Genomic DNA, 13,634 nt, shown 5'->3' on the forward strand with positions numbered 1-13,634 from the left:
CTTCCGCTCTGGAGACTGGAGGTAATGTCCCAGGTGCTGAGGATGCAGCTGACTCACATGCAGACACGCTCAGATACAAACGCACATACACAAAGGGGGAGCTACAGGGGAAGAGAGAAAGGATGTGAGTGATGGAGAAAGTGAAGAAGGGTAGGTGTGAGGGAGCCAGAGGGGTTTGGAGTACTATGAATATAACTGGCACTCTTAGTGGTTGCCAGGGGACTGTTCATATGGAGAAAAGAAAATACCCCTAATGTCTTAAGTGGTGTAGGGCTTTTACCTGCACTGGTCTGCGTGGTCTGATTAACTGTATCTCATAGGGAGAAACAAACATACAAGCATTTTGGCTTTATCAAATGCTGAACAGAAAGTATTTACTACACAGCTATCTTTCTGAAACCTGGAAAAATTGTGTTTCACCAGTGTTTTGTTGAAAACAGAAATTATTATTGGCCTAAAGGTCATGCAGTTCTTAAGTGAAACACTGATTAGAGCACTCAACGATACACGGAAATTTATATCTTATCACAGGGACTCCACTTCTAATCAAGGTGGGCCCTAATTTCAAGTGTGGCTTTGTTTTTTCTGTCAGCCACTGAGCTTCATGAATTCTGCATTTGTGTGCACATATGTGTCAATATGTGTTATGTCCATTTGATTTGTATTTTGGTGTATTTTCTGCATGCATGTGTGTTTGTGTGTTTGTGTGTTACCCTCCCCAGTCTTCTCGTCCACTCCATTGCTGAGAACAGGTCAAGCAGATGGTTTGGTCAGATGAGCACTTAAGGACAATTCAGTGCATTTTATTTTTAGCAACAATTTACGATTGATCAAGTGGAGGATAAAATAAATATGTCAAAACACATGTTCTGACAACCATCCAACGAAGGTTAAAATCAAGGGCAACTGGACTTGGTTGAAGATACTGGAAGACGTTTCGTCCCTCATCCAAAGGACTTCTGAGTGGGGGACGAAACGTCTTCCAGTATCTTCAACCAAGTCCAGTTGCCCTTGATTTTAACCTTCGTTGGATAACTATGACCTGGATGACTGAGAATCTTCATAGACATGTTCTGACAACATTTTGTAAGATACATCAGACCATGTGAAACAGGTCTGGCTCATCTCAGCAAATCTCAAATTTGTCTTGGAGAGGCTTTATAATCTACAACAACACTGTCCTTCAATTTGGGTAAGGAAAACTTAAAAAACAAACACTTCAATGAGAAAAAAGGGAGACACCTTAGGTGGAGCAACAGATACCCTCTTCCACAACGGCTGGGTTGGAAGAAGTATTTTGATATTTGACTTAAAAAATAATAAAATTACCAATACAATAATGTAAAAATAACCCATTGCTAGTAAAAAAAAAACTGCAATCAAAATTCTACTTAAGGAAAAGAACTAAATTATTATCAGCTCAATGTATCAAAAGAAAACGTACTTCTCATGGCCCCTGTAACTGATGTTTTATATATTACAATAACAAATCCTTCACACTGATGCACTACTGTCTAAGGAACAATTTTGCATTCATATTTTAGATGTAAAATATTGGACAATTTGACTTGTTTGGGCCTAAAACAGTTATTTAAATGAAACTCTCACGTATAAAGTAAAAATAGAAAGTAAATTGTCCTTCAGTACAGTACAACAATAAATGTACTTACTTACTTTTCGCCACTGCATGACAGACATGCAATGTGTGTCATATGTTCAGAGTAGCCAGAGGTAGCAATCTTACAAGTGTTATGTGGAAAAACACATTGAACACAGCTAATTAAGTATATTATGTATATATTATTATTATGCATAATACATTATTTCAAGTCAAGTTAAGAGTTATAAGTCTAAGAATTTCAGGCTAAATGCAAGATTGAGTAAAGAATGTGGATCAGAGAAGACCGTGAGCAATTCCCAGGTGCCACCAAGAGCTTGTAGGACTCTGTTCTACTATTTCTTTTGTCCATTTACCTACAACAAAAAATGCTAGTTAAGAGCTTTCCAACAATAAAGTCTACTGGGAATTTCACATCAACAGGCTGGTGTGAACAAGGGCATTAGTCAGAAGAGACCGACTAGGCAGGAGGAGGAGCCTCTTAGAGACGAAGAGCGTCATACCATGTCTCTGTTCAACTCATAGGACACCTACTCCCCACACATAAACACATACAGATGCACACAGATGTGATCCTGCTCCCCAGAGGTTAATTAGTGCCTGGGCTTCCAAGCTCCTCTGCCACACAGGTGGAGCACAATGGGATTTTGTGACTAATAAAAATGTGACAGAAAAACAATTTCCAAGATCAATAAATATGGCCTACTTTCATTATCTGAGGAAATTTAATTTTCCACTTACTGTAAGCTATGCGTGATTATGCACAGGTTTGGATGCTTGCTCGTCCGTGCTTGTGTGTGCTCATGATCCTGTATGTGTATTCATGAGTCTGTGCACCAAGGAATAAATTGTGTCTCCAATAGAACAAAGACCGCAAAGTGCAGATCAAAACAGGCAGATCTGATTTGCTTACGTAACTGCAAGACTCATCACACCTTTAGTAATGGACGATACATTTCAGGATAAAAGCAATAAACAAAATCATGCAGATTTTCATGACAAAAGATGTCCAGCTGGACCTCTGAAGGGAACACATTATCCTGATAATAGTGATGGACCAGGCCACTTTATGTGTGTCTTTGTGTGTGCCTTACACCCTTTAACAAGCTTGTTCCTTACAAATGAATATCATGATAATAAGAATAAGAATAAGAATACATTTTATTTCTATAGCACTTTTCACACTCAAAGACACTTTACAGTAAAACCAGAAGTTATATACGTTTAAAAACAAAATAGAAACAAAATAGAGAAGTATAAAATATATGAACAGTAGATAAAAACATGTAGTGCAGAAATACATAAGACTGAAGGGGCGACCATATAAAATAACAAATAACAAACAGCAGCATGTGCATTATAACATTATTTGAGGTTAAAAGCTAGTCTAAAAAGGTGGGTTTTGATAAGTGATTTGTCGCTGCAATCTCAGATGTGTATGGGTAAGGAGTTCCATAGGGATGGTGCTGCAATGGTGAAAGCTCTGTTGCCACAGCACATCCTTTATGTTTTTTTATTTTATGGTTCTTTTATTCCATGAATCCTGCCAGTGTTTATTGTGCAGTTGGAAAAAACCCAACATGCAGTAAACTGAACTCCATATGGAATTGGTTTCCATATCTACTTATTTCCAGTATGTCCATAATCAACAAGAGGCTACATGATTGCATGGGCATTAACTATGATAGAATGTAAATATGAACTGTTTGACCACACATCATTGACAAAAAGCTTCCTCTTGAAGTTCTATATTTATTATTCTTTTGAGATATAACTGTGGGTTCAAGCACAGTTTGATCCTCACTGACATTCAAATGTCAAGAAGAGTAGAAGACACTTTGTCATTAAACAACCAGTTTCTCATGGTTACTGTCTTTAGGTAAAGCAAAAGGGCAGAACTGTGATGGCACGTCCAAAACATAAAACATAACATAGCACAATATACTCCAAAATGACAAATGTCAACTGCTACACCTACGGCTTATGAAAAGTGGTGAAGGTAAAATATGTTTAAAAAGTAAATCTATCTCTTTGGAACTCAAGTGTTCATTGAAATAAGGCATTTCAAGAAATGTGTGGGTGACACCTAATGGATCGAAGAGAAATTACACAAGAATGGCAGATCACATTCAGCTCACTCACAAAGACTGCGAAAAGAAGCGTTTCTCCTTTGTGGTGTTACTTTGCTGTGTGGTGTGTAAAGCACTGATAACAATATAATTACATTATAGTGTAGTCAAAAAGAAAAAATTAAAGTTTTTTGGAGGGCTGTAGTGAAGAATGTTACAAAATTGGTGACAAACTATAACCTTTTTAAACTGTTTTTATTATCTCAGGTTAAACAATGACCTACAGTTGACTAAGAATACACTTTGTGGTTTAATTATTTGAAAGAAAAAACAAAAACAACAACAACAAAATAACCCCAAAAACACCAGACCCAAAACTATTAACTTACATATGTACAGGTACTTATCAAAAGTTCCCAGTGATATTCATAATTCATCAAGAAGCAAAATATGTACCAGAGCTGTGAAGTCTTTACTGTCTCAGCATCATATACATGATATACTACATGCTGGTGGACATAATATATTTTTTCATATGACAGGATATCTTCAAAAGTCTAGAGAAATACATTGCATAACCATAGGGAAATAGATAAATAGTGGAACATCAAGACAAAGAGTTAGCTGAAAGTGAACTCATCTCTTATCCTAGTGCATCAAGTCCATGATCCTTATAGAAGGAAGACCGACAAACTATACATGTACTTTACATATCACAGAATGAAAACACACATCCAAGCAGTCGTCACTGCTGTGATGGACAGTGAGTCGGATCACAAGGGTCTGGACACTCTGCCTCGACAGGCAGGTGGCTGGTTGGGATGCCTACTGGAGGACGGACTTTTCTTATTGGGCTGAAACTGCGTGGAGATGAACCAGGCGAGTGAGCAGGTGAGCAGGCAGGGCGTAGGGGAGGCACAGGAAGGGGTTGTGGGAGAGGCTGTGCCAGTGGAGAGGGGCTGCGGGGGTATCTGCGTGGGGCGGACCAGATGGGCCGCTCAGTTCTGTTGGAGGACGGTGGGAGAACTGGAGCATAGGTAGCAGGGATACTCATTTCTGATTGGCAGACAGCATTACCAGAACATTCTTCCAAACGCTCCAGAGTCTCCTGAAAAAAAGAAGGAGACACACCTGTTACAATCACCATCAGCTGTGGTGTCTTATCTGGTATTCTCATTTTCATGAAGCCACAATTTGTACAAAAACATTATTTGGGGAATGTTTTCAGTCATGATAGCAGCATGGCTCTATGGATGGTCCGGACTGAAACATCAGCAACTAATATCCGCTCATATTATGGATTACCATCACATTTTGTACAGACATTTATGGTCCCCATGACTTTGGTGATCCCCTGACTTTACCTCTAGCACCACCTGCATGTTGACATCCATATTCATTCATGGTGCCCAGATGATGAGTCCTAATGGCTCCCATGATTCTTCCTTTAGCATGAGGTTCACATTTGTGAAATGTCACCATCGGGTGGATTGTCATGAAATTTGGTACAGACATTCATGGTCCCCTCAGGATGAATTGCAACAACTTCAATGACTGAATTTTTAACTTTTCATTTAGCGCCATAATCTGGTCAAAATTAAAAATTTTGCAAAACATTGGTTCATGACTAATTACTTGCAAAACTAATGACAATCTGGTGAACATGATATAAATTATACTTCATCAACATGTTATAATAGGTGTTTGCATGGGCGTGGACTCTTAATCTTGATTCATTGTAAAGTTGTCAATGGCTCATATATTCTGGAAACAAAAGTGACTCACATCTTCATTGAGAACATAAAGAGGCATAGGACTCCTTCGACTAAGTGTAGTTGGTTTGGGAACAACATCAACTGCAAAAGATACATATTTATTTTAGTATTGGTTGACATTCTGCTGACTAGTTAACTTCATAATGTGTAAAATCATTCTTGAGTGTGTGTGAAAGTTTATGCAGTATAATAAAACATATAAAAGAGTTGATCAACTGTAACTGTTGCTCACCGTCATGGCCATTTTCACTCTGCTCCACATAGATGGGAGCTCTTTGGGGGACAGGACGATGCTTCTTTCTACAGCAAGACAAATGGCTGTGTTCACGTTGTTCATGTTCATACAAGCTACAGGCCAACGTCCTTTTTTACAAAACGTTCAGAGTATGGTAACACTGTCGAGCTACTTTAGATTCTATTCACAAGTGCAATATCAAAGCCAACGAGAGAGAGCAGGACAGAGAGGAAGAAGGGGTGGGGGGCAAGAAGAAAAAGTAGCTCTCACTTGGATGGTTTCCAACAGGCACACACTGTCACCAGGGTGATTAGGAGGAATATGCCACCGGTGGACAGGATGATGTATAGTGAGCTCCGTCCTAAACCAGAGTGATACAGAGAGGGAGACGAGAACACAAAAAGAAAGAAAGAAACAAACAAACAAAGAAAGAAAAAAGAAAGAAAGATTTGTATCAATAACAGCAGGGCAATGCAATTTCCCTCTCACTGAACCACTGACTTGTACCTCAGCTTCACATTTAACTTGACCTACTTTACAAATATATTGCATGCAATACTTCTGTCCATCTATTGCTATTTTTTATCTGGCAGTGCAATAAGTGACGTTTGCAGGATTACATGAAGTCGTGTCTTCAAGGAAATAAATGTGTTAATTTGGAACATCCTTTCTTTCAGACTACAAGCTTATAATGAAACAATGCCAGGATATGGAGCATGCAGAACATTTGATTTTTCTTTTTGCATTGCTTGCCAAGTCTTTTGAGTGTGCTGGCATGAATAAGGTGCAGTGACACATTAGGGGAGTCACTTTGAGTCTGTGCCATGCTGCTATGCATGCAGACGGAATAGAGAGGTTTGAGGGCCCGTAGCGGTCTCTTCATGCAACACATTACAGTACAGCAATAATGAAGTCAGGATTACTGAGGTCCACTGAGGCAAAGCATACCCGCCACCTGACTTCTTTTTCTGCTCCCTCCTCATAAATAACTGTCCATTCATTGGATTAGACTCTCTCAGCCTGACATGTGGCTCTACACTGGCGCCCAGTAACAGCCGCTATGGGCCAACTCTGCTGCACTCAGCCTGGATTTGCACTTGTTGTAAACAACATTGTTAGAGAGGCAGGCATGTTTGTGCATGGGTCAGCATGAGAAGATAATTGCTTCTGCTAGCTACTGGAAATGGACGATTGTTGAACAATGAGCCAAAACACGTACGGTTTTCATGATCAGATTTTTTGGACCTAGAAATCAGTGCTGGGGAGTAATTAAGTACATTTAGTCAACTTGAGTATTTCCATTTTATGCTACTTTAAACTTCTTCTTCACCAGATTTCACAGGGAAATATACTTTTCACTCCACTGCATGTATCTGACAGATACAGTATATAAGTATTATAATATAATATACACTGGAGTCAAATAAACGGTCAACAGTTATAGAACACCCCCATTTGCCTAGTTTTTATTGAAATACAAGTCCAGTGAAAAACCTTAAATGCTACAAAAGGTAAGCAGCAAACTGCCAAAGTAAAAAAAAAAGTTACTAAAACAGACATTGTCAGAGATATAAAATTAACAATTAAATGAAGAAGTTTTGTTCCTAATTTCACTGTTGAATCAATCAATGACCCACTGGTCTGTCTTCCTTCATTAATATTATATGTAGCATATATAATATTGTACAAACAAAGCTTCAGAGGGTGTATTAACACATGCTGTTCCAAGTGTTTACAAATTGGAACACCTGAAGAAGATTGTTTTTGCATCAACTTTCAAGACTTCGTTTACTTCCATTGCCGCAGAATAACTTGAAGTAGATATCTCATTAATTGATCCCTTAATGTTGTAGATCTCTGAAATTTACATTATTTCTCAGTTTTGCTGACCTAAACTTTGTCTTTACCTTCTTTGGTCATTCTGCAGCAATGGAAGTTTTTTAACTAAAAAGGCAATCAATGAGGGAAGGCAGACCAGGTGGTCATCAGATGAATCTACAGTGAAATAATGAACACAACTCCATACTTTAATTGTTCATTTTATCTCTCTGAAAATATCTGTTTAGTGACGTAAAGGTTGTTTTTAACTTTGGCAGTTTGCCACTTACTTTTGTACCATTTCAGGTTTTTCCAATAGACTTGAACTACTTATATTTCAATAAAAACAAGAAAACTGGGGGTGTTCTAAAACTTTTGACTGGTAAAGATAGACAATATAAGAACAATGAATGGAGTCATCTGTATTATTCTGAATACTTTCACAATTTAACATTTGGCTGTTAATACTTCAGCACTTCTACTTAGGAAACATTTTGAAAGCAGAATTTGTGCTTGGTGTGAAGTATTACACCTTGGTATTGTTACTTTAACTTAAGTAAAGGACCTGAATACGTCTTCCATTGCTGCTAGAAACCCATCTGACTTTACAGCACCATGATCTCTTCATCCTCAATGTAAATGTGTATAACTTGAGATCCTACCGGTGTAACATGCCACCTACTGTAGACAGTGAGCTTGACGGGTATGCTCTTCATGCTGCTGATGGAGTTCTCCACTGTGCAGCCGTAAATGTCATCATCTGACATCAGAACACGTGAGATGGTCAGCACCTTTTGGTCATGTGAAAGTAGCAGACGTGAGTCATTGGTCAACACCTTGCCTCCCTTCTGCCAACTGTAGATGGGCTTTGTGCCATTATCGTGGGAACAGTGGAGGTGAAAGTACTCGCTATACTCCAGGACGGAAGACGCCATCATCTGAACGTACGGTTTGGACACAGGAACTGAGGAGGATAACAGGACAAAGACATGGGGGGGGGCTTGAGATTGTTATTCAAAAATATGAGAGGGTGGTTGACCTGTAGTTATGTAAGACCAACTAATAAGTGAAATCCAATAGCTCTGAAAGTTGTATTTGTTTGTTGTATTTCAGTTTCTTAAAAAGAACACCACCAACACTGTGAGTCACTCTGTATTGTGTACTGGAAATCAAAACCCCAGTATTACAATTACACTCTCTAGGGCAAGACAATGTATTTTCAATTTGTATTGATTTTCCTTTAGCTCATAACTCCTCTCCTCTCCCAGTGTCCTGTTATGATTGCTCAGATGTTTTGAAATATGACCGAAAACCCAGCTCTTTAAAAGGAAGGTAATTCTGCACACCATCCACAGTGAGCTCAATGTAGCGCTCTCCAGTGAAGGTGTCATCCGTGATGGAGATCTCCACTTCGTACGCCCCTTCGTCTGACAGCTGCAGGTTGTGAAGCAGCAGTGACCCATTCTCAAATACCAGGATACGGTTGCGGTACTCCGGCCTCAGGTTCCCAATGATGTCTGTTCCTATGGACTGCACAACAGTGATAGGTTTCTCTTTGTCTCTCTTTAGCTGCCACTTGATCACAGGCTTGTCGGAGCTGCTGCTGGAGTAGCTGACTGACAAGAGGGCCTCTCTGCCCACCGTGCCCCGCACCACCTGGGTTTGGCTGGTCACATTCACCCCTGACACTTCACCTGGAGAAAAGGCAAAGAGACAGTGGTGAGGTTTTGAACTGAGGAGCACAAAGGAAGAATACTAAGTACAGTACGGGGTTGTGTGGGGACACAGAGTAAACAAAGGACAGTCACTTTGCAGCTTTGATGCTCTGCCAATGAGCAGAGATCAGAGGAATCAACTATTCACACGTAGTGCAACAATAGAGGAATTATGCAAAAACACAGTAATTACTGCTAAACTAATTACTACTATTACTAGAAGAGCTAACATAAAGGAAAAATCAGAGCACCAAAGGGGCATGAATACAATGGCACATAATTAATTTACTGAAGTACTTTAAGTACTTTAATAGTCATATTTGTAAGACTAAATAGTTTCCATCACTGTTGGATTGAATATTAAAATTTCCTACCTGTTATTTTTTAAATTCCTGTAGACAAGATTTCATTTGTAGTATTGGTTTTAACCGCTTAAAAAATTGAAATACGTCTTAAATGTTGATACATCCATAATGTTACTAGTATGACACGATGCTAAGATTCAAGGTCCAATGCAAGTATCTAGTGCTTGCAGTCGACTAAAGTGTGCAGAGGCTGCTGTTATCCTCAATTTAGGGTTTTGGCCATTGAAATAGAAAATAGAATATTTTTGCACAATGCCAACACTGTTTTTCCTGTACTTTTTCCACCACCATGTCAAAATAGCATTGTACTGCTTTGTGGGACACATCTATATATTCATATAATCACTTTAATAATCCACATTTTAATCAGTACATTCCATCCTGCTTACTTTGAATAGTTTAGATTAGGAGAAAGGATTTTTCACAAACTATTTGAATTAAACAAATTATGTTATATGCAGTAAGCCTACATTTTCACAAATTTTTAAAAATGTTGGAATTAAACTAAAATTATTGTTAGAATGAGAATTCTATTGTTTTAAGAAGAGCAGCTCTAGTTTTTTCCTTTGTAGCATAATTCATTGCATTTTTACCTTGAAACAGCTACACATTCAAACAAACATATGCACACACGTCGCTTTTACTCTGGCCCATGATGTTTTGATCACTAATCTGTTTCTCGGAAACTTCCCCTAGGAATTCCTCATGACCCCTCGTAGTGAACAAGTAATACACTCATTTTGATTTGTGTTCCCCAATTATCCTCCACCTCCAGCAGGGACACAGGGATAAGGTATTACAGTGTGAGCCGCATTTCATCCTTTGTAGAAGTGCCCTGTCTTGGAAACCAAACACAGCAAAGCCATTATGTTCGCAGTGGAGGTACCTATAACTCAGCTGAAGCTGGACACATGGAGTTCTAAACATTGGCTGCATGCCTGTGAGGGGCATCCTACTGTTAGGCCTCAGTGATGGAAAGATCAACCTAAGAGAGGGAGGAGAGAGAGCCTGCACTGTTCACTATTCTTTGCAGTGAGGCAGTTAGCAGGGCATCGCCTCATTGCTGTGGTAACCATTTGGTCCGCCTGACAGGGGTTGCCAAGGCAATAAAACAAAGGGCATGATTGTTGGAAGTAGTTTCCTCCCTCGAAAAGAGTGAGAGAGGGAGAGAGGGAGAGAGGGAAAAAAACGAGAGAGAGGGGGAGAGAAACTCTTTGTCACTGGTGAAGTTGGAGATTGACACAGGATCCAGTGATTCTACCAAAACTGGCCTGGTCGGGTAAACTGGGCCCATGGTACGGTTTTGAAATAAAATCACACATTTAAAAACTAAAAACCACTACATACTCAACTTTTGACATTGCTCTACCCCTCAAATGAACTTATCTAGAGCTTTCCACACTCAAAAAAACCCCCTCACCTTATTTACCAGCACTCCACAAAACTTGATATCGTCACACTTAACCTATACACATCCCCTTTTTACACTTCTACAATGGCCACTCCAGGCTCCTTTGAGCTGGTGATGGGGGCCCAATATAGAGCCCACCACCCATGAACGAATCCATTGTGCCGCCAGCCCATGGAAGGACAAGAAAAAGCATCTGCGACTAATTTAACCTGGATTAACTTTATTTCAAAAAGAGTAAAAATTTGAGTTTTGAACAGTTTTTAAGTGACACAGAATTTACATAACAAAGAAAGTAACCCAAAGACTGTAAAATACTCTAAAAAGATGTTAAGTGAAATGATAATTACTAATAATGGCCCTGGTAAGCTTTCTCTTTGTTCACAATTGAAGATAAATCCACTTGTTTGGTCGTCATCTGAAAGTTAGCGCAGTCTCTGGGAGATTCTGCATCCTCTAATCTCTGGATGACCACAACAAATGTGTGGACTTACCTGTGAAGAGAAGGAGGAGGAGGCCAAAGAGCGTCAGTTGTGGAGGAATGTCAGGAAAACTGTCGCCTGTAGAGGAGGTCTTCCTCTCCACCTTCATCTTGTGTCCTGGGCAGAGTCTTTCTCCCACTTAGTGAGCATGGTTTAACCACCCTGGGCACGTCTCTGTGGCTCAACACTCTCTCCACAGCCTGCCTGCCTGCAACACTGGCCTCTGCCTGGTCACACTGAGCCCCACTCTCCTCACAGCACCCCATTCACATCCAACAACAGCCAACTGTGTGTGTGTGTGTGTGTGTGTGTGTGTGTGTGTGTGTGTGTGTTTGTGTGAGACAGAGACATAGTGTAGATGAACTCCTCTCTCCCAGTCCACATTGCCCTTTTAGAAAGGAGCTCAAAGAAAAATAGCGTTTGCTTTTTTAGGCGGGTTTATCTGAAAGTGTCTGTTATTTTTCAAAGCTTTTTTTTTTACACTTAAACCATAAACCTTTAATGTGTTCAATTCAATATTGGGTCGAGCTACTTTGCAAGAATTCCTGCTGGGAAGAACTACTGTACTTCAGCCAAGAGGAACCCACTTAAAGCTCTGAAATGTCCGAGTTTGAAAAGAAAAACAACTCACTTGCCCCCTGTCTTTGGCCCACTTTTGTCACATTGTGCAAACTCCTCTCTGGACTGGAGCCCCACAATAAACCCACAATTTTGTCACTTGGCAACCAAACCTGCTGTTGACCCACACAAGCAAATACAGCCTTGAAGCATTTTGTTATGGTACCTTTCAATTGCATGATTCATGGTACTGTACCTTCTGAGAGCTATATAGTAACATGAGCAACAAATGAAGGAAACTAATAAAAACAAAGTTTTTGTACTTACTTTGTCCTCTAGGTGGTGTGGAAGCTACATGAAGTCGGTGAACTGATGGACTGTTCAGGGAGGAGGCCATGCTTTATGCTCATGAGAAGCTACCAACAACAGTGTTGGCCAACACATTAAAGTTGTGGCTTGTTAATTACACGTTTGCTCTTTTTGTTTCCTGTCATTTAAATATCAAATGCGCATGTGAAAAACACATGGGTCAAAAGGTGTAAGTTATACAAAAGGAAAACTTAGGTGACACAAAAAATACAGGAAACTTGACAATAAACAAAATGTGTAGTTTGAACTAAGGATTTTACTGCTTTGGCTCTTTCACCTGACTGCCAGTCAACCATGAAATTTCTTGTCAGCTGTGCTGACAATTGTTATTTTATCAGACGTGATGCCATGTGTAAAATTGCCATATATTACATCAGTCATTTTATACTGGATTTTGGAGATTAAGGCATTAACTTGAAGGCACTGATTAGTCAGTTGTTATAAGTCATCCCTCCCACTTCGGGAAAGCAGCCTTTTGTTTAGAATTTTTAGAGCATTTTGTTTGACAACAAAGGGAGGTTTTATGCAGAGGAGGAAGCATGGTTGTTAGACAGCTCTCCAGTTATGTGGGACCAGCTGCTGCTCACTACCACCACTCTCCCAGGGCTTAGACTCCCGTGTGGTGGCCCATCAAAGGCAAACCTCTCCCCTCCACCTCTGCCCTTGCAAAAAAGTAACGCCTCCCTCTTCCTCCCATCTTCTAACACACTCTAAATCAAGGGGGACTCTTTCCAGTCAATAGAGGAAGAAGAGCGAGGGAGAACAGACGGGGCCTGTGAGTCACAGTCAGTTTGGGTGCGGGTGCAGTGACAGAAGCCATTGTCACGTTTAGTCCACAACAAAACTGATGTCATCCTGTGTGACTCAGGCATACAGATGTGACTAGATGTTTTTACAATCACATCTTTTTGACTGGGATCCCTTTAGTTTACAGTGTATGTGATGGTGATCTATCAGGTGCTTTTTATGCAGAGGTGGTAATAGAGTCCCCTCATTACTTTTAATATCTGTAACCTACTTAGTATAAAAGATACTGCATCTCCTAAGATGGCAAGGCCAGTGGCATAACCACTGGAAAGCAGATAATTGTGCCCCCTGCTGTTTGTCCTGGCTTTTTCATCTCTAATTATCACCCAGGAGACCAAAAAGATTTTTTTTCTCTCTGACAAGCTGTCTGAGAAAGAGAACAAACCAACCAAGCAGATCTTTCATATGATCGACC

General features: G+C 39.9%; 1 protein-coding gene across 1 annotated transcript; it reads right to left on the reverse strand.

The window, feature by feature from the left end:
* Window positions 1-4,009: 4,009 nt before the first annotated feature.
* On the reverse strand, window positions 4,010-11,633 carry hepacama (hepatic and glial cell adhesion molecule a). Its single transcript, XM_046074541.1, has 8 exons — window positions 11,498-11,633; window positions 11,025-11,039; window positions 8,862-9,209; window positions 8,198-8,479; window positions 5,968-6,058; window positions 5,695-5,762; window positions 5,473-5,543; window positions 4,010-4,795 (listed from the first exon to the last, which is right to left on the reverse strand). Exons 1-8 carry the CDS (start codon window positions 11,592-11,594, stop codon window positions 4,433-4,435), a joined length of 1,335 nt encoding a protein of 444 aa, XP_045930497.1. The 5' UTR covers window positions 11,595-11,633; the 3' UTR covers window positions 4,010-4,432.
* Window positions 11,634-13,634: the final 2,001 nt, after the last annotated feature.

Source organism: Micropterus dolomieu, linkage group LG17 (assembly GCF_021292245.1).
Source record: "Micropterus dolomieu isolate WLL.071019.BEF.003 ecotype Adirondacks linkage group LG17, ASM2129224v1, whole genome shotgun sequence".
Taxonomy (NCBI): domain Eukaryota; kingdom Metazoa; phylum Chordata; class Actinopteri; order Centrarchiformes; family Centrarchidae; genus Micropterus; species Micropterus dolomieu.